Source organism: Empidonax traillii, unplaced genomic scaffold, assembly GCF_003031625.1.
Source record: "Empidonax traillii isolate 1590-97213 ecotype Southwest subspecies unplaced genomic scaffold, ASM303162v1 scaffold9:size3134949, whole genome shotgun sequence".
In the NCBI taxonomy this organism is placed as follows: domain Eukaryota; kingdom Metazoa; phylum Chordata; class Aves; order Passeriformes; family Tyrannidae; genus Empidonax; species Empidonax traillii.
This window is the reverse complement of record NW_020955202.1, coordinates 622,091-644,338: the sequence shown is the minus strand read 5'-3', so window position 1 is coordinate 644,338 and position 22,248 is coordinate 622,091. Positions and strand designations below refer to the sequence as shown.

The 22,248-nt window shown below is 44.6% G+C and overlaps 1 protein-coding gene across 1 annotated transcript; it reads right to left on the bottom strand.

The window, feature by feature from the left end:
• Positions 1-11,210: 11,210 nt before the first annotated feature.
• AMER2 (APC membrane recruitment protein 2) lies at positions 11,211-21,664 on the bottom strand. Its single transcript, XM_027884109.1, has 2 exons — positions 20,747-21,664; positions 11,211-20,572 (listed from the first exon to the last, which is right to left on the bottom strand). Exons 1-2 carry the CDS (start codon positions 21,585-21,587, stop codon positions 19,695-19,697), a joined length of 1,719 nt encoding a protein of 572 aa, XP_027739910.1. The 5' UTR covers positions 21,588-21,664; the 3' UTR covers positions 11,211-19,694.
• Positions 21,665-22,248: the final 584 nt, after the last annotated feature.

Here is a 22,248-nt window from a genome sequence, read left to right as displayed (position 1 = left end):
GGTCCCGTCACAAGCTTCTTAACCCAGCAGGAATTTGTTTAAATCTCCCCTTCCAGGACAGCCTTATTTTCTAATCCTGCTGCAGCCTCCCTGTTCCCTCATCACTTGTCCTGCACTACTGCTACAGCTCTGCCAGCCGGGACTGCTCACACATCACTGTAAACCAGGGGTAATTCCACGGACCTTAAGAAGTGCACACTGGATTTACACCTCTTAGAAGGAGCCTGGGCTTGGGTATCTGCCATCTATCTGGAAGAGCTCTATGAAGTGACTTTCTCTCCCCCCACCTTTTTTTGCTTCTCCCTTTCTGTAGCACTTTCTTTGTCAGTGCATCTTTTAATAAAAAATTTAAAAACAAAACCCAGAAATAGAGCATTCCCGCCTTCAGGCAGCTATCTGGGGCACCCATGAAAATAGCAACAACCACTGGGTAGCTCAGAGTTTAGATAAGGTCAGCTGCTCAAGGTCAGCCACCAGTTCTCTTTTAGGCAATTTCTGCAGGGTTCATCAAGTTTGCCATCGGGTCTATCAGGGTTCATCAGGTCAGCGCACAGAAGCACACAAACTATTCCTGTGCCATCATCCCATTGGAAAATCTCCTCTAAGCTTCCAGTGAAAGCAGGGAGAGGAGACAGTATGGCTCCATACACGCGGGAGGAAACACACGAACCAGCAGGTATCAGATCCATTTGCAGTGCCCCTGCCCTGGCATGTGTGTTCAGGCTGGGCTCAGCTACCCAGGAGCCAAACTGCTCCTGTGCCAAGTGGAACCAGGGAGGGGCCCTGCTGGGATGGAAGCAATCAGGCTGGGAGGACCAGTCCTCTGTCCCTCCACATTGGGATGAAATGGAGGGCGAGAAACAATTGAGCTGTAGATTTCCCCACAATGAGTATTTGCAGTCTCAGGGGGGCAGAGAAAAAAACAAGCAACTTGATTATTTAAGTTAAACCCAGGGAGCTATCTTAGCTGGAAAAAGAAACTGGGGAAGAAAAAATCAGCTACTGAGTTGTGACAGTTTGGTGGAAAATTCCTAAGGCTTTTCCGGGCTGTTTTCATGTCAGAACTGACCTAGTTTTAAAAATGCTAAAGAGGTGGGAGCGTTACTGAGCCACAGAAGAACCAGGCTATCCCAGGCCAAGCAGAACCATAATTTGGGGTGGTTTTCCTTAAGTCAATCCACACTGACCTTGTTGGGAAACTCTAGCTGGTGGATCTTGCTTTGTCTTTAGGGACATGGGCAGAAGATCTTTTCTGGAGAGCAGAGCAGGAATGGGTGGTGTACAGGAGCCCTGCAGAGGGAGGCCGGGCACTGCATGAGCCACCCGACAGCTGGTTGTGGGCAGATGTAGGTCACGTAGAGACTGGTGAAAGCAGAGCCCACTAATTAGGGCACCAAATCACTAACCACAGAAAAGAGATCAATCCGCTTTGTGACATGAAAAAACCTGAAGGCTTGTGCCGTGCTGTTTGTTTGGACACATTCACCATTTCTGATCAAAGGCACAAGGCTAAGAAATGGTTTTCTAGAAACCCTCAAACTACAACCATTTCAAGCAGCTTTGCCCAGTTCAACAATTGCTCCATAAATGTTTCCTAAGGATTTTCATCTTGGGTAAGAGACTTTGGATTGTTGTTAATGTTTTTTTGAAAACAGGAGAGGACGTTTTATTGCACCCAGTTGCTTTTGTACTCTGAAACCATGTGGTTCATGGAATGACAGGAACTGTAGTTTAGCTATTCCTTAAGGGTTTCTACTGAACATATCCTAAATCATTTAATCTAAAAAAGTTATGCATTTGGGACATTTATTATTAAAATAATTTAAATTGCTTTTAAATCACGAAACATGAAAAATAAATACTTTACTTACTTTATGTACTTTTTTTACAAAGGTAGTAATCATGTTCATACATACATAAGAACAATATATTAATCAATTTCATTGCTTTGGTGTTGAATCAATTCAACTCCAAGCTGTAATACATATTTTTAGAAGTAGTTTAATATAGAATTATTCTTTACTCAAATAAAATTAGGCACAAAACTCATATTTTAAAATACTTGAAGTCCTTCCTCTAGTGATAAAACCTGCATGTCTTTGGCTAGATCAGTTTACAGAGTGGTGTCTTTTTGTGTAAGAAACAGCTGCTCTGGAGCATTCTAAGCTCATCCTCATTGTAGAAGGTGGTAGTAAAAACAAAGCATACTATCACATACCTTAAATTTCCTTGAAAAATGTATAATACAGTTTCCAAGGGAAAAAAAAACCACAAAACTACAAAACAACCCAGGAAAACCTTAAGTGCAAGAGGAACTGTGTAACTGAGATCTGATTGTTTTGGTTTGTTTTTTTTTTTTTTTCCCTCCATGTATTACTGATAAAGAATGTGCTTTTAAGAAACTACAGGCTAACGTGTGGACACGGGAAAACGTCCTCCTACAATAAACAAGAATTCTCTCATTAGCAAACTGCTTGAGTGCTACTATAAGGCATTAGTGCAGCTGGCACAGTTCCTAAGAATAGAATTATTCATTGCCATGGTTACCCATGCTGGAAATATTACCCTCTGCAATCATTGTAAACAAAGAATCCTTCACAACAGTGTAGAAATTAGAGCGCTTTAAGAAATTAAAGGAAATTATAAATTGTACAGAATGTGAAGTTGTGCCTTGTAAGCACTGTGGCTTTTCTAACACGAGGGGTTCAACAACCCTCTGCCAAAATCTGATCCTCTCCCAGCCTAAATAACTTGTGAAGCTCTTATCTGGCATCACCGAGAGCAGGGTCAGAGCCTGAGCCCCAGAGTGCCTGGGCAGCACACAAGCCCTTCTGCAGGTAGTAGGAAGTGTGCTAGTAAGAAGGGTGGAAGTGTTCTGTTCAAATCACACAGGATGGGCTGATCACAGATGCAGCACAGGAAGGCAAGAGGTGGGAAGTTATCATCCATGTTGCCAACGGAGTTCTCCTCATAAGGAGTATCATGGAGCTAATTTGCATCAAACCTTTGAGTCATGGAGGAGAATGGTCCCTGGAGCTAGCACAAATTTAAACAGAAACAGCAGCCACAAACTGGGCTTCTCTCCTGCACCATGCTTGGACATCTGGAGCAGAAGATATTCCAACAGGTGACATTCGCACTGTGCAAATGCCTAGTGAGTAGGTGTGTTGGTTCACACACAAGTAGGCAGCAGATGAATAGGAGAAACGGGACTAAAACTCAGGCATCCTTTGGTCCTGCAAGTGCCTTTTCCACTTGAACACATCTCCTCAGGGCAGACTTGGTTTCTCCAGATGCCCATGCCTTCTGTCTGGTCTATCAGCACTGTGGGGCTTTGGTCCAACACAAACAACCTAGAGAGGCTCTCATCCCACTGGGACCCTACAGCAAAGACATCTTAAATAAATCATTTGCTGCTCACAGACTAGGGTTTGCTAGGCTTGTGGCTCACCTTCCATACAGGAAATGATCTCGTCATGGGAGTATCTGAAAGGAAAAAGAAGGGTGAACTGGGACTTGGAAAAAACCAGCAGCATTCACATTAGTGCCAGCAGTGGCAGCTTCACTGTACCCACTGCAAGGAGCTGCGTGGAGGCCATTCAGACCATTATGCACCAGTACAAGCTGGTGCCACTGCTTAGAAAGAAACCTCTTCACTCCTCACATCACCCTTCCATGATCTGTCAGCCCGAAGCCATCACACACAGCATGAGGGCTTATATGTTCCTTCTTACCCTGTGGTAAGGACAGTGCATAGTCCTAAAAGTTCTTCAGGTTCACTGGGCTCCAGGCAGGCACTCATGGTTGCCTGTTGTGAGGCAAAGCATGGTGTGGGACTGAGGAAGGATGGTCCTGACCCCAGCACGTTTCTCAAATGTAGCTCTGACAGTGCTGTGGCCTGTGACACTTCTTCCAGAAAATATCTCTCTTGTTCAGGCAGGAGACGAGGTGGCTTAAGGGATCTCATCAATGTATATAAATACTTGAAGGGGAGAGAGAGCCAGGCTTTTCTCAGTGGTTTCCAGCAAGAGGACCAGAGGCAAAGGACACAAACTGAAACACGGGAGATTCCCTCTGAATGTCAGGAAACACTTTTAACTGTGTAGATGACTGAGCACTGGAACAGGTTGCCCAGGGAAACCTCCCTCCTCAAAAGCCATCTGGACACAGTCCTGGGCAACCAGCTTTAGGTGGCCCCATTTGAGCAGGGAAGTTGAACCAGATGACCTCCAGAGATGCTTCCCACCTGAACTCTTCAGAGATTCCATGGCTCTGTAAAGGATAGCCCAAGGAGACCCAAGAGGAGGGGGTTCGCTGAGGAGGGTGTTCGCTGAGGGAGTTCACTGAGGCAGATAAAGACTGGGCTGAGGAGCCCTGAGGACACTGCTCTGGGACCAGAACCAGTCACTGAAATAGAGTCGACAGCAAAACCTTGTAAAGATTAACTAACATGCCTCTCATGGGATATAACACCTAATGAGCAGACCTTGGCACAGGGCAGTTTACCAGAGAGCTAAGCCAGCAGCTTTCCCCACTGAGATGGTGCTGGAGGCAGCTGCTCAATGTCCTGGCTGTGTCAGCACCCAGCTTTCCAACGCTGACCCTTGAAACACAGAAAATAAATCCAGACAGGAGCCAGTGAAAAACTATGAGAGCTTGAAGCACCATGTGATTTGGAAACAAATGTTGCCTCGATTAGATTTCCCAGTACTTCCATTTCATAACCCTGCACTCCTGCTGCCTACTGGGCAGGAAGGGAAGGTGAGGCACAGTGAAACAATCCAGACAGCTCTGCCCAGCTCAGGAGGAAAGCTGTGTCCTGTTAGCATCATCCTCAGTCCCTTCTGACTCAAGACCAATGTCCCTTAAAAAAATTTTATGTTATCCTTCATAAATGCATGAGACATCTTTCACTAGATCAGGATGCTCAGAGGTCCACCCAACCTGGCCTTGAACACTTCCAGGGATGCGGCATCCACAGCTTCTTTGGGCAACCTGTTCCAGTGCCTCACCACTCTCACAGTAAAGAATTTCTTCCTAATATGTAATCTAAACCCACTCTTTTTCAGTTTGAAGCCATTCCCCCTTGTCCTGTCACTACTTGGATATGCTTTTGTAAATAGTCTCTCCATCTTTCTTGTAGGCTTCCTTTAGGTACTAGAAGGTCAAAATTAAGTCACCCCAAAGCCTTCACTTTTCTGGGCAGAACAAACCCAATTCTCTTAGTCTTTACTCATAGGAGATGTGCTCCATCTCTCTAATCATCTTGGTGGCCCTCCTCTTGACTGACTGCAACAGGTCGATGTCCTTCCTGTACTGGGGACCCCAGAGATGGGTGCAGTATTCCAGGTCGGGTCTCACCAGAGTGGGGAAGAGGAGCAGAACCCCCTCCCTCAACCTGCTGACAGTGCTGCTTTTGATGCAGCCCAGGATACACTGGACTTTCTGGGCTGCAAGTCCACATTGCCAGCTCATGTCCAACCTCTCACCTACCAGCACTCCGAAGTCCTTCTTGGCAGGGCCACTCTCGATCTATTCATCCCCCAGCCAATACTGATACCACGGGTTGCCCCAGCCAAGGTGCAACACTTTGCACTTGGTCTTGCTAAACCTGAGCTTCCTATGTGCCCACTTCTCAAGCTTGTCCAGGTCCCTCTGGATGGCATCCTGTCCTTCAGGTGTGTCAACAAAACCACTTAGCTTGGTGTCAACTGCAGTTTGCCGAGGGTGAATTCAACCCATTCATCTATGTCATTAAGGAAGATATTAAATAACTCTTGTGCCAGTATACAAATCCTCCCCCTGGGTATTTACCACTGCCATCCCATGTAAAAAAAAAACAACCAACCAACCAACCAAAAAAACAAAGCAAAACAAACAAACAAACCAGGAAAGAAGGTTTTCCCCTCCCTTTTTTTTCATTCAGGTTATGGCCACGTCTGCACCTGGTCAGTCCAGGCAAGACAGGGAGAATGAGAGAGTGATGCTGTTGCAGCATGCCCCTATCCACACCTCAAATCGCTTCGCAGGCAGTGGGGTGAAATTTGAAGAATTTGGCCACCTGAAACCTTTCCTCTTGAAGGCTCACAATCCCCACTTAGAGGTGGAAAAAGTAAAGGGGTGTAGTTTTACACTGAAGGTTACAGAAGACCTCTGTGAAGGACATCACAGCCAATCACTCCAATCTCTGCCCTGTTCTGCAGCCATTCTCCTTCATGAGCTGTGTTAAACAGGCCTGTAACAGCACCAGGAAGCCTCAAGAAGCCCTGAAGAGAAGCCCTAGGGAGGAAAGAGTAAGTTCAGTGATGCAGAACAAGACAAGGATACAAGCAGCCTACAAACCTCAACAAAGTGGTCCTTATCTCTGCTCAGCAGCTGAGCCACAGCAGAGCATTTGTGATCCTCACTGCATGGGAGCATTTCTGCAGCAGGGAGGTCTGACACGGCCACGGGAGCTGCAGGTTGATAACCTCTTGAGGAAGCTTTGTAACTCGTGCTCCTGCACATAACCCGACTGGACAAAAACAGATGTGACAAGACAACACTGAAATGAAATCCCAAGGGGGATAGAGAAATTGGGGAGCTTGTTAAGAATCCCACCGCCATCTGGAAGGCAGGAAGAGGCAGGCATCTGTGAGAAAGTGGCATCTCAGGGGAGAGCCTGGGTGCTTGCAGCTGGCACTGCAAGCCAGAAGGATGGGGACTAGCTGATGGGCCTGGCCTGCCCTGGAAATCGGATCAGATAGTGAAAGGAAGGTTGGTTTTCATTTTCACGAGACTTCAGGGTATGTAGCAGAATCGAAAATAATCACCTCTGCTGATTGTTGTCCTTGGCAGGAGCAGCAACTTTGTGGCCCAAAGGGTTTAATTGAAGATACAAGGGGGGAAATGAGAGCACATTGGGCTCTTGATTTACTAATAAGAGTCTTTTGTGTTGCTTACTGGTTCAGAGCCATCTCCTAGGTCTTAACCCTTTACTCCTTAGTTGCCATGAAAACATGTGGTCTTCCTCGACTATGCATTTTTTTTTCAGAGGTAAGAACCGTTCTTTTTGAGCTTTCGCTAAGCTCCCATCATTGGTGCTAAATCTGGGACATGGAGAGGGAAGAGAAGGCCTATGCCATGGTAACAGATGCCTTTGAATTAGTAACTGGTTTTCTAGTAACTGATATTTTCTGTAATTCAGCCCAATGAACGCCAGCTTAACACTGGCATTCTCTTATGGAAATGAAGGACAAAAGGCTTTTGCTTTTGGTTAGTCATGTAAATCCTCCGATGAAGCCTATTCTACCAGAAGGGTAGTAAAAGACTGTGCTATAAATAGTGCTATGTGTTTGCCTGCGCTGAGGCAGAAATGTAAGGTTTCATAGCTTGGATTGAGGACCCTGGTTGTTTCCGAGCCAGGGGCTGACATTTGCCTTTGTGCTTGTGCTCTGATGTCTGTTTTGCTTTCTGATGCAGTCGTTTATTTTAAATCGGTCTGAATACATGTTACATCCTGAGAAAGAATTGAGATCTGGCATAGACAAGTTAACTTGACTGTGTAATCTCGTCCAACTGTTTTTCCATAAAACATGCAGATTTATGGTGTTTTCTATCAGACCCTAGGAAAAAAAATACAGGCAAATTCAACAGCATGTAGTGATGATAGACATAAATATTTTAAGCCCCTGAGAAAGCAGCAATAGGCAGCTCTGCAAAGGATGCAAGCACCATTTCTGTAGTTGCTGCATAGGAGTGTTTCTTACTGATTTGAATGAAGGTGTTCAGACACAGCAGCTGAGTAATTAGACACTAAATCTGGCCTGACAATGACTGGATATGGTCTAATTGGGAGGATCAGGAACTTAATTAGTTAACAGGGGGGAAAAAAAGACACCTATAAGCAAAAGAGTAACAGGAGTGATTTCTACACTATAAGTGCTGCATTTTTGTATGATTTGTTATCTATCAGTAAACAAAACCTATTAGTGCAGAACGTGAAAGGTAGAAGGTCACAGAAAGACAGACATAGATGCAATATATCCCAGCTGTAAAGACAGACCCACTCTAGCTAAATTCTTATCTGTCTCTATTTTTCCTTAAGAAATACTCCGAACAATCCTGCTGATAGTTGTTTTCAACATTTTTCTGATCCTCCATAATACTTTAGGAGAACAGATTATTTTTTCATATCTACTTTAGATTTTGCTCAGCATCCCCACAACCATAATCAAAAGGAGGTTTTTCACTACTCATATTTACTGAAATGCACTTACCTTTATTAATTCAAATGTATTTTGTTGCAAAATTCATCTTTACAGGTGAACAAATGGAGCTGGGAAGGAAAGGAACAGATTTGCTTTACATGACATAGAGATTTAGCATAATTTCTGTCCTTAATTATTTAGCATAATTTCTGTCCTTAAAGTAGTGTTTTGTCATAGGATTTTTGTTTTCTTTGCATTCTTCATGTCATTCTGCATGTTCCCAGCTCCATGCAAGGAGCTCAGCACCATTTGTTCCTGTGCTGTGGTAGCCTAAAGCTGACTGTGTTCTTGAAGCATGTTGAGCCACATAGGTGCCCTGGAGGTAACTATCTCCCTGTGAAGCAAAAGAGGACACTGCTGCCCTCAAGGCTTCTAACTGCTCCAGGTTTCACTGCCTCAACCTCTCCTACCACCTCTGTGATTCTACCCAGTCAACCTCTGTTCATTCAGGACCTTTATCCAGAGGATCTTGACTCAAGTTTCTTCTCTGCCCAAGGGACTTATGAGTTTCAAGTGACAGCAACAGAGAAGGCTGATGAGGCCAGAGGAGTTGCCCGTCTGTGACTCCCACCACAACACATGGGAGAGCAGATCCAGCCCTGCGACACTTTGGAGCCTACCCGGTGCAAGAGCTTAAGCGATAGCGAAATTTTATCATAAAACCTCAGACCACAGGTTTTGAGCAACACCACAGTTATGTGCAGCTGATTTTGTGGATATAACTTTAAAATGTGGCATTTGCAGGCTTCCGTAAGTTGAGAAAGGAAGCAGTGGAAAGGGGACTCAGACCTCCCTGGTCCAGGACAGTGCTCTGCCAGAAGGCACAAGCCCTCCCTTCCCCTCTCTGATGACAACCCTTGGCTCTAGGTCACCTCTCACCTGGCGCTCACACAGGAGTGCTGCACAGAGCCATTTTGTGAAGGTACTTTGCATAAGGACACAGCATCAGCATGGGTCATTTGTTAGTCTTCAGAGTAGCTGTGGGGAGTTGTACTTAAGAGACTCTTTGCATGGCTTAAGCTGGTAAAAATATACATATTGTTCAAGGACAAGTCTCCTTCATTAGCCAGAACAGGAGACCTCCTGCTACCAAGATCTAAGTGAATACCTGATCCAAGTGCTAAGGGCCTTTGCAGAGCAAAAAGAGTGATGTATCATTAGAGATGAAGCAGGTTCTTGGTCCTCAGCTGCGATAGCAGCATCCATGGCTGCTGAAATAGCCCTTTGAAGAACCTTTGAGCCTCCTTCCCATCCCCCTCAGGGCACTGTGGAATGGTTTTAATTGGAAGCAGATGTGCAATGTGGTAGGTAGGAGCAGGCGTCTGCTCAATGTGAGCTCCTGGTAAACAACTCCTGTACAATCACTTTGAAAGGGAAAAATACCATGATTCAAGGGAAAGGATTTAAAATGAGGCTAGTACTCACTGATGGTCGCCTGACTGGTCCATTAGACTTGCCAACACTCCTTACCAATTATTTGGAGTCAAGAATATTATCTTCTCTTTGTTGCTTGATAGATTTTGGATGCATCATTCATCTTCAATGAATGGGTCACAGAGATATTTCCAGGTCATCACTCCCAATGCAAACACTTTTCCAGTAAGGTGGCCATGAAAGTCATAGAGATGTACCATCAAGAATGACTGATTTTGGTTTGAATTAGGGAGAGACTTTTAGCTCAATATTAGAACCTTCATCTTGATTTCAAAAGGAATATTTGGGCCAAGTCTGGTTTCAGGAAATTTTTCAATTTTTTTCTGTCACAGTGGATCTGCCAGGTTACTGTTATCTAGTTTTGTGGAAGGTGGTAACAGCTGCATCACACAGACCTACAGTTATCAAGATTTGTGACGTTGCTGTACATCTGCCCCACACTTCACTGAATTCCAGTAGCTATACTTGGAGATGAGCAAGGTAATCACCAGACAATCTTCTGTGGCAGAGAATTTAAACTATAACTCTTCTGCTTTCAGATGCATAGGATAAACAACACGAACATGCAATATGGGACACAGGCTGAGAAGGTCTGAATGTGAAACTGCTTGTGCATTAAATCGCTGGCAAAACCTTACTTGAGCCTCGTTCCAGCTACTGGAAAGAGGAGTTACCCTTTTGTGAACATAGGATCAATTTATAGTGTGTCACCATGTCCTGCTCCTTACTAGCATTAATGAGCTTTTCATAACTTTTGCTTTGTTATTGCCTGAAAACTACTGAGGAGATTTTATTCCAGTACTTACTCTGGCTGGTTCAGTACCTTCCATGGGAGAACCCTTAGCAAGGTGGTGCTACTTAGCTAAGCAAAGTAAATAAACGTAAGGATTAAAACTCGACTGATCCAAATACTTCATGCATCTTCTAAAAGCAAGACATTTAGAGGAAGTTGCAAAACAACAAAGTTGCAAAAAAATTCTAATAAATTTCATTTCATAGTCATAGCAATGAAGTTCCAGTTTTAAAGGTGGGAAACGTAGCTTACAGCAGACTGCATTTTCTGGCTTTCACACCAAAACTGCAACTCCAAAGTCAGTCTGTGCCAAGAGAACCAGCTTCCCTGCTGGCTTCCCAACCGGGAGAAGCAGGAAACAAAACTGATTTAAAAAACAGAATGAAGCTCAGTCCATTTAATTGTCTAAGTTGTTTAAAGGGAAAGAAAACCCAAAACCAAGCAAAAACTACATGCTGATGAAATGGAAGACCAGAAGACCAAAACTCTTATTTCTGAAAGCCCCCCTTTAAGTAACAAATTCAATCTAGTTATTCTATGATGCTATTAGTAGAATTGTTAAAGGCATGTCTACATAAAAATCAAAGTGCACACATGCCCAAATATTCTCTTTTATGGTATTTTGGTGACATAATTCCCTAATGTGTTTCTTTCAAAAGCCTGGTATTTTCCAATGCACTGAATAGACTGGCTCTATCTCTAGCTCAAACATCAAAAAGTAACCTTCACATTCATCAATGAAAAGTGACAACTGGTTTTATTAACTGTATTCATTATAACACATGACAGTGGGAATATTTTTCACTGTTAAGATTTTTGAATGGAAGAAAAGTGCAGTTAGTCTGAGTTCCTTACATTCATTAGAAGCAAGACTATTGAAACCATCAACATTTACAATGACACATAAGCAAACACCAGAATCAGTGCCAATAAATACACAGAGTACCAAAATAAATATTTACAGAATTAAAAATATAATAAACACTGATTAGTATATCCTTGTGAACTGCCAGGGAAGAAAGACATCTATTGCTATCAGTTAGGTTGTAAATACATTAAGAATACAGTGATTCAAGGAGACACATACTCATAAAAGTTTGTAGAAGTGGAAAGGAGCAGAGTGTGTTTAACAGTCTCCGTTATAAAAACACCCCCCCCCCCCGGAATGTTGTGAGCTTTCACTAAGAAAAAGTTGGTGCACGCAGACTAGCCAGATTATTACCAAACCTTTTAGATAAGAGGAGAAGAGAGTTCTGGCTTTACTCACTCATTACCTTGAATAAGTTATATGCTACCTTATTGGGGGTGGCTGACACAAAAAAATCGGAGGGAAAATCGTAATTAACAGTGATCTGTCAGCTATAACACGTCTTATAGAAACAGGCTAAGTGACTTCTAACAGGACACATATGTCCCTTTCAGCACGTAGGAAACACCAAGAGCATTGGTTTGTCTGATGCAGTGTGGAGCAGTCCCTGCTACCATTTCCTCATGCACACCATGATGTTTAAGCAGAGTTGGGCTGTCATTAAAGGCTGAAGCCATAAAATACTGGATTTATTGAATCTATATTTTCCACCAACCACATTCATACCTTATCCCCCATTTCAACAGGACCACAAGCTTCAACACTAGAACTTTTCTGAGGCAGATTCTCCTAACAAACAGAGCAAGTTAAATTCAGATGGGACTAAAGTATGGAATCTTCACTGAACCTTAATAACAACTGACACTGCTAACAGATCCACTGATTTCAGAGAGAATATTGGTGCAATAAGATATTGTCTAGCTGTTACAATTTCACCCACGGCAGAGGATTTACTTTAGTTAAAAAAAAAAAAAGAAAAAAAAAAAAAGCAACAGCTTTAGTCTTGCACCCTCTTTTGACAAGCAGGATAACGTAGTTTTTATCAAGCCACATGCCTAGTACTTGTTAGAGCTGCTGCACTGTGTGTGCTACACTCCCTCCCCACTTGTCCTTGGGCTGCAAGGGTGCAGCCAGATCTCCCCACCCTGCCCAGGGCTTGGGTCTTCACATCTTCCTGGAAAAAAGAGGATGGGAGAGCAGTGAGATGCCATGAATCAGTGCTGGGCTGCAGAGGATTTTTGGACATTTCTGCGCTGAAATTGCCTTTACAAAATAAAACACTGGGCACTGCTCAGGTGTTGATGAAAGCAGTCATACTTTAGTCCATCAGCAGGAGCACTGGCTTCAGCACACCCAAACTCACCCTGGCTCCTAACTCACTGTAACACAGTGATCCAAGCATCAGTGCAAGAAAAAGAGGGCACAGATTTTACAAGCATATGTATAAATCTCTTTTTCCACAAGGACAAGAAGTTCAGTCCTTGCTTTCATCCCATCTCCCAGACACCCTATCAACCATCCTACTCCAGCACAGTACCACCACCCTGGCTTTCCCTGTTGTTTCCAATTGGGCTGACACCTCCACATGGTGACACCCCACACCTCTCTGCTGGGACCATGTGGCAGGGTCAGACAGCAAATGCTCCCAGTGACTGGGGGTGCCTTGCTCCTCTAGTCCACAGGGTGCAGGTAAGTTAGGACACACCTTCCCATCTGCTGCCACTAACCAACATTTTAAGGTCAGGCTTAATTCAAGGCAGATTTAGCCAATTTTCTTCATGAGCACATCATGTTCAAATCTCCCAATGCATCTGCATAAAAAGCCCATGGAAACAACCTGATACTGGTTTAACAACCGTTTTGATGCAGCATCATCCAAAATAATAAAAATCTGTTAAAGATCTTACCATTCAGTACCTACATACTGTTCTCCCTAACAACATATTTAAAATGTGGTTGTGTTATAGCTAAAGGGAGGCTCCACTAGTTACCATATCAAAAACATGAACAATAACAAAATAAGCAGGGGTTTTAGAACTGTGGAAAGAATCCAGTCCTGTTTTTGCCATCAAGAGTTAAATTAAGGAAGCCAGTGATTGTGTTAGCTGTAATTTAAACATGCTGAGCACTGGAATTATGTGCAGGAGTGCAGCTTGTTAAGATGGAAAACAATGAACAGACATGTTTTGCATTCAGATCAGTGAAAACACTACCACAGTAATATAAAAGACTGCACAAACACCTGAATAATGCTAATATTTGGGGAAAAAAAAAAAAAAAAGGAAGACTTATTTAAGAAACACTTCCTATTTCCTTAAGAGATTAAGGACCTTTGCCAGTTCTTACTGGAGTCAGTGGAAGCTTTGCCACAGCAGAACTGGACCTTGGAAAGAGATTGTCGTGTTGGCAAATGCCAGTTTTCTAACTTTGTGGACTTAGCTGGATTAGCTTTTATTGCAGACCATTGCTTGGATGTGATGTCAAAGTAGGCAAAGCAATCTTCTTCTTTTAGCCATTGCTACAAGAAGCCTTTCAGACTAGCAGTTGAATCTCCTTGCCCTATGAGGTACATAACCTTTCCTCTCTCCACTACAACTTTGGTTCTATTTATTTTAAGTACGTACAGAAAGGAAAAAGGAAAGCAGTTCTTATCAAAGATAAAGAAAATCCGGGCACAAGCTCTATAACAAACAGCTTCTGGGATTTCCTACAAGAGTGACATGCTTCCCTGACAAATTTGCTAAATTGTCCACAACAGGAAAGTGAAGGGATATATTCCATGCTATGCAAAATATCACTCAACATCCTCACCCATGTGTATGAGATCACAAAGCAGAGATCTCCATTTTAAATATTTTTTCAGCTTATTCTGAGGGGGATTTAATTTTTTTGAAGACCAAGAAGCAGAAGCAAATACCTCCTGAAGAACACACTGACAGCAGCTTCTCTCTTCTAGTGCTGGAAGGTTAGATCAAAAATCTGTTTCTCAAGCAACTGCAGTACGGATGAAAGTAAAAGAGAGACATAGAAGGAAAAAAAATAAAGGGTCCTAGGCAATGTTATTCACTGTTTTGGATGGAGAAGCCTTCTAAGGCCAGAAGAGCTTTAATAACCTGCTTTTGCAGGAATAAAGACCCACACGATGTGGCTCAAGTAGTTACGTCTATTATTCCTTTGCATATGACAAGTTCTTCTATTTCTCTCTACATGAAATGGACCTAGGAAACACCACCCCAGTGCTGACTGTTCCTAGCTGAGATGCTCATATGGAAGACAAGATGTGAACTAATGAGCTAAAAAAATTCTGTGAGTCAAATTAAAAATAAACTGTCCCCTGAACACAAACAGCAAGACAGATTGAGATACCTCCTGCTCACAGTAAACAGCACGTGGACTCATGACAAGAGAATCCTGACATCCCATCCCTCCCATCCCTCAGTGGAAGGGAGGATGTTCAGCAGGAACCAGTCCCAGGCCACTGAAGACAGCCGACAGTGTATTCTCAGCACTGAATCTCAGAAGAGTCAGTTGTTGTGCAGTTCTGCTCGGACACGTGGGGTTATGTCATTATAATGGAAGAATAAACGAAGGGGTGAAAAAAAAAAAAAAAAAGCCAAAATAAACCACAAAACCAAACCCTGCAGAAGCTGTCAAGTGTAAACTATGCCAAGACACATTTCTGCAGCATCTTTGAGTTGGTGTCAATTTGTTTTTCCAAGACAGAAGCCTCAGCCTTTCATATCAGTAGCTATGAAAACACATTTTCAGGCCACCTTGCCCAGAGTCCCCCGTTGTGGCTGTTGGATAACCATCTGTCTTGTAAGTGTCTATTGTTACTGTGATCTGTCTCTTTTGTACCATTATCTTGCTCAAAAGCCTTTTCTGAAAGTAGTCCATTAGAGCAGGGAAAAGAAAAACCTCCGTGCTTGGCCATGCCGCAGAATCAATGGCTCCCTTTGATGTGCAAGCTCAGTCAGTACTAAAAATTTAAGAAACAACAAGGTTTTGCTTTGCTAAGCAAAGCCTGTTAATTTGGCTCATCTGCACTCATAGTATCTTACTGAAAATGCCATCTGTATCAGATGTTTTAAGACTTTGGTGCAATATTCACTTAGCTTAGATAAATAATTTAGTAAGATTCATTAAAAAATAATCAGTGAATTAATTTTCATAGTGTACATCTACACATGTAATTTTTAAAATTCAGTCCTCTACTACCCTGAATGACGGTAGTGAAGGATATTCACAGTGGATGAAGAAAATGCTGGTGATTGATGGAATAAGACTGAATATAGATTTTTCTTATTTTAGTCATAGAATTTCTTCTGAAATCTACTACATGTGTTTGAGTCCTATTACTGGCAAGAGCAAAATGCATATGCACTACATGGAAAATAAGACCTTTTATGTCTGTTTCAGGCCACACATTTAGTACAGGAAACTTAGCTCCTATCATGACAAAAGAAGTCCACAAAAACATCATTTCACGCTACCGAAGGGAAATCTTTTGTGCTGATATAAAGGATGGGAATGTATACCACTGAAATCACTGTAGCTAGCTATAAAACACTACGCAATATATAGAAAAATCCTAAGAATATATAAAATTTACCAGTAGGGACCTGAAAGTGCAAAGAGTACACATAACTAAATACTGAGTCCTGATCTATAAAATCCTTTATGAATGGCATACAGCTGTTAATTACAAAGCATCCTTCAGACCATCAAATAACAAATAAAACAAATAAAGTATTGTTTAAGAAAATCAAAACAACGACAGCATCGGGAATGCGATCTTTGGGACTCAGAACACCATTTCTACCTCAATACCTACCAAAGCCAAGGAAAATATATGCTTGAACAGGGTAACATAAATAAGAATGCAAGCCACAACAGAGTGCCTCAGGACTATTGCCTCTTTTTGTCTCAGCCTTTAAATCCAGGAAGCCATTAGCTGTTTGTTCTTAGGCATCTCGTAGTACTTTATGGGGATTTTTCAGGAATTAAATATAGGTCTAAAGAAAGCCTTTGAACCTCCTTCCAATGATTGTTTTAGGCATTGTGTGGAGTTATACAAATATCTTTGTGTGAAAATTGAAAGCCCTAGTGAATACCAGATTTGCTATTACCTTTTGAAATAAAGAACATAGATGGCTTAAAGACAAAAGTGAGTTTTATAAATACAGAGTTAATTTGAACATTATATTGTGTCTTTACTCTCACACAACCATTACCCTGAATCAACGTCAGTATGCTGCAATGATTCAAAATACTGACGCCCTACTACAAGCTACTTTCCTGTTTTCCTTTTAAGGATATGATTGTCCTTAAAATATGTACATAGCAAGCAGCCAAACAAACCACCAAGAGATTTGCAAAATGTACTTACACTGGGTATGCAATAGAAAGCTTGAGAGAGTGACTGGGGAGCACCTGGCGTCAGCAGGCAGGGCGGTCACCCTCCCACCCACGCTCGACTGCCAGCCCAGGGCTCCTCGCTCTAGGGGTTAGCACCGAGCAGGAAGCCGCCTGCCAGCATGCAGAGGATGGAGGAAAAACATGGCAGAAAACAAAGGAGAGATAGAAAAATGAAGGCAAGACAAAGCATTTTAATGATGATTCTTGTTAATGGTTACGCGAGAGGGAGTTAGTCTAGTGTCACTCTATTGGTTTCTCAATACAGACATGCCACAACGCAAACAAAAAACACATATGATGAATAATTTGCCACACATAAGTCCTGTACAGATGACAGCTGGTATCTCCTAGTGGTTTTAAAGATGCACCACTCCTACTACCTGTACTCAGTGCTTCCAATTTTTATGGTGCTACCCCCACATCCTCCCTCCCTCTCAACTTCCAGTACCCTATAGAATCTTTCAGCACAATTTGTCCTTAGAACAAAATGGGGAACTAGGATTTTTCTGCAGAGTTGTCATGCAAGGAAAGATGTGTCCCTTACAGTCGAGCAAAAACCAAGGAATAGAAAAAAGGAATGTTAGGTTTAGGGCTGAGGAGCAGGATAGTATTCCATGTTCTGTACATATATCCTTTTGAGGGTATTTCAGCTTTTACTTTCTAAAATGCACAAGCAGAGTCAGGCCAAATGCAAATCCCTTTCTCAGGCGAAGGAAACCATCACCAGCATGTTTGGAGATGGATCTCCTGAGCCTGTGCGTGGGAGCGGGCACGCATGGCCGTGCTCACATGAGCGTGGTGCACGTACCCTGGGAGGAGGTGCGCGTGACTACACATGCATATGTACAACACGTCTGTGTGGGGAGGCATATAGGAAACCACACGTGTACATGTTAGAAAGAAAACATATAAAATAATCTTCTTTGAAGTGTATTAAGGTTCTTTTTCAAACCACGAAAACAGGGACTGGTCAGGAAAAACTAACACTTTCACTGGCGTGTTGCAACTCTGTATTAAATCCTGCAGTAATTTCAGGACTAGATGCCAATTTTATCTTTGTGACTCTAAGGTCATTTCTTCAGTGAACCATGAACCTCACATATACATATATACAATTCTTATTATGGTATTTCCTGGCTTTTTATGGTTTGCCTATAACCTTAATATCCTCCAAATGTATATTCTGTATATTTATTTTCCTTTTTTTCTTTCGATTTAAGAGACAATAAAACCAACTGCTATGTAAGATCAGACCCATTAGCTTCAATGATGTGAATTTAGGATTCTCTGCATAATATAGACATGTATATTTTTAAAATGTATATTATTATTTAGATACACTGGAGCATATATTTTATATTAAATGTGGTCTGATGATTAAATATGTATATCAAAATATTTTGTAAATACATAACATTTACCTTTAAACTTCAGTGAATTTTGGAGCTTTTTCAGTGTATCATAAAAATATGTCCTCAGGCACATTAAAACCCTATTAAATTTCTTTAAAATGTTGCCAATGCCCATGTACAGTAGCCACTACTTAAAAATGTCCTGGCCATTAATACATTTCTCATAAGATACAAGCTCATCAGACCATTTTATGTACCACTAGCTTACCATATTTTCTTTCTCTCTCTTAAAGTAAAATTATTCTGACATTATTAAGAATGAAAATAAAAAGCAACAAGAACCCAAACTTTCTTTAAATAGTCAAAAACTAATTTCATATATTTTAAAAAATAATACTTAAAAAACACATTTCTTTGCTGGGTTCCTTCTCTTTAAGGTTTAAGCCCAGAGCAACTTTGTTTAAACCCCTGAAAATAGAGGTTTGCAGTGGCAGTGCTGTCAGAACCTCAGCTCTGAGCCATGGAATGTGCCACTAGGATAAAATCAGCACTTCAGACTTACTGATCTGGGGATGCATGAGCCCATACAAACCAGAGTTTTGCTCTAATTTAAGGTACTTACACAAAGTTCTATCATTTTAGAACTGTAAAATTATCTACCTATAAAAACTAACTTTTGCTTAAACTCTAGATAATAAGGACGGATGATTTTTTTTTTCATAAAAAATCTGTAGCATTGAGTAAATCTGCTAAAACATGTATATATTTACACATGGCGAGAAAGTTATTGTATAAATGTGGACAGTGTGTATATATTGGCATTTAGTAAAACGTTTCCCTGAACCTGATTGTATGCATTATCTGACAAGTATTGATGTAAACATCTGAATCTACGTCAGGTGTCTCTGTTACCCATTTACATTAGACCAGATCAAAACCAACCAGAGAGACAGACAAACGAAAGTATGTTTTCCTGTTAGACAAGTCCACCTAACTCCTTAGTTAGCTCCTGCACACAAGTCAATCAAGTCTGCTGCTGAGCAGTGCTCTCATTCCTACAGCAGGTAAAATACCTGTTAGGTTGGTTGTTTTTTGCTTGGCATTTTCTTCCAACACCTCGTAGAGCAAACATCATTTTCAGAGCCAGGCACCCACCCTTCACTCCTCCTCCACAAATGATTAAAAGATAAGTGTATTGAAGAACCTCTTATGTTGCTCCTTTTTGTAATTTTGTTCCTTTGAAGAACTCATGATACTGCTTTGCATGAGGAAGGATGGTCATTTAGGCTCATAATCCAAGTCCTACATCCAGAAAGGTGTGTAAAAATGAACCTCCCCAGAGTTTAGTGTTGCAGAAAAAAGATACAAATGTAAAAAAAAGTGCTCAAAAAGAAGTCGACTTTTTATATTCAGCCAAACAGTCTAGTAAGAAGAGATTCAGAAGTGCAGGCCCACGGAGTAAAGTGAAGGAAGCCTTTGAGGTGCCTTTCTTTAGGTGATGCAAAACTAATTCATTATCTGTGGTCCCTTATGCAGATTTTCACACATTGACCTCGTTGTCTGTCTTTGCCTCCACTCAGCTACTTTTTGGCACTGTCCTGGTACGTGGCAGCTTTCACTGTTGTCCCTGCTACGCCTCTGTTACTGACCCGGCGTACCAGTACTTTAGAGACGGGGATTTTTGTTCTGTGCATCTCGCTCTTGGCCAGGTGATGGTGTGCCACGTGATGGCTGTTACTGGCATCTGCTCCATGGCTGGCAGGATGCGAGGAGAGGTGTTTAATGCTGATGGGTATCTTGGAGTCCTTCGCTGTGCTTGAGGGTGTCTTCAGTGAGCTCGTGGTCGTTATTGGCGAGATGGGTTTGGACCGTGGCACGCTGGTGACTTCTTCGTTCGTAGGCCCCACTGGTGGGTTCTCATCTGGCTCAGTATAGAGGTCGTAGAGAGCATCCCCACTGTAGCTGTCCCTGGGAATGGTTTCCTTCTGGATGCTTGTGGAACCATCTTCCTCGGGACCAGGGGTGGTGGAATCCCAGTAGCCCTCATCACTGTTTGGGATGCCTTCGTGTTGCTCCTTCTCTCTCCCCTTCTGCTCCTCTTTGTGGTTGACATGTATAGCAATCTGGTGGAGGCCACCACGCTTCACCATCACCCTATTCTGGGCCCCTTCGGTACCTCGGTTTTCCTTCAGCTCCTCGGGCTTCTTTGTCCCTCCTCCACTTCCTCCTCCTTCTGTCTGAGTCTCGTCTTTCTGTGACAGCATATCCCAGAACTCTTGCAGGCAGGTGTCATCCACCTGCTCCGGGCTGGCCATCTCCTCCCCTCCTCCCTGGTAGGCCACCATGGTGGGATGCTTCTTGGCGGCACCCAGCTTGCCGGCCACGGGGGTGCTCTTCTCGCAGACGCCACTCCCGCCGCCCACATCCTCCTCGTGGTCCGCAATAATATCTCCGCAGCCTGTAAGAGAGTCAAAGCTTTTCAGTGAAGTCACGTCAGCAAACATCAAACAAATACGATCAATCGATTGCTCTGAGGGTGGATCAACAGAGGAAGGGTCAGGGGCGGCTGCCGTCTCTTGACCGCTATCACAGTGAGGTTCAACAGGGGGTATAGTCGTTATTGGAATTTCACCTGTTATCGCTGCATCCTTCGCAGTCCCAACCTCTCCGGCGCCCGGCTCCGGTCGCTCGCGGCTGAGCTCCTCGAGTCGCCGCACGGCGGCGGCGGGGGCCGGTTCCTCCCGGGGCGGGGGGCTGCTGGCCTGGGGCTCCCCGCCGCCTGCTTCGGGCTCCTCAGCCGCGGCGGGCGCCTCGCCGCTGCCCTTCTCCCGCGGCAGCTCCGGCCCCGCGTCTCCCGCGCCGTTCCGGGTTTCAGACAAAGGTTTCGGGGTCTCAGACAAAGGTTTCGGCGTCTCCTCCTTGATGCACTCCAGGCTGGCGGTCAGGGACCCCGGCATGATAAGGCCGGACGGGATGTCCGAGGTTTCCCCCCTCTCTTCCTTGCCGTTTTTGTCCTTTTTGTGCCACCGCATGCTGCTGAAGATCCCCTTCAGCCCCTTCTTTTGTCTGCCGCCGGCGCGGGGCTCCGCGCCCTCCGCCTGCCTGCCGTTCTTCCTCAGCAGCGAGAAGAAGCTGTGCGACTTGGCCACCGCGCTGCCGGCGGGGCCGGCGGGGCCGCCGAGGCTGCCGGCCGGCCGCTCCTGCGCCTCCCGGCTCTGCGGGTCGCCGCCGACCGGTTCCTCCTTCTTGCTGCTCTCCAGCACGGCGTCGGCCAAGCCGTCGTGCGTCCGGCTCCGCACCATCCCCGGCTTGCCGGCGCCCTTCCCCTCCCCGCCTCTGCTCCGCACCCCGAAGATGCTCGGCATGGTGCCCCCGGACTTCCTCCTCCTGAACAGCTTGAAGGCGGTTTTGTTAATCCTCCCCGACGGCTGCTCGGTGGCCGGGGGCTCGGCACAGTCGCACTGCGAGTCCATGTCTGCCGCTGCCGCCGCCGCGGCTTCCCCTCCGCCGCGGAGCGCGGTGCGATCCCTCACTGACAGCCCCGCCGCCGCCGCCGCCGCGGCCCGCCCGTCTCCATGGCAACCGGGAGGAGGGAGAGAGGGGGTATAAGCCGCTTTCCCTCCGCTGCCGCGGGCCCGCTCCAGGCGGCCGCCGCCGCCCGCTCTGAGCCGAGCCGACCTGCGCCGCCGCAGCACCGCCGGCAGCGCCCCCGCCGCGCCCGCCCCGCGGGCCTTACATAACGCGGCCCCTGCCCACCGCCTCACGCCGCCTCTGCCTCGCCCGGCCAGGCTCGCGGGTGCCCCGGGAAGGTGCCGCGCCCGGGCGGGCAGGGCTCAGCTTCTATTTATGAGAGCGTTTTGCATTGCCGCTGTGTCCTCACGGCACGGCCGCTCCGCGCCCCGGACCGCGGGCGTTGCGTGACTGAGGCCGTGCGCTTCTGGGGCGCAGCGCAGCAACCGCAGCGCAGAGGGAAAAAGGGGCCGGTGGGGCTGTGCGTGGGACAGTCTGCAGGTGCCAAGGCACCACACGGAAGGTCCCCAGAAGGGTGGGAACATGGGACACCCAGACCGAACCCGGACGTAAATACCCCCGGGGACAGAGGCAAAGGATGCCAAGTTCACCCCCCTCCCCTTG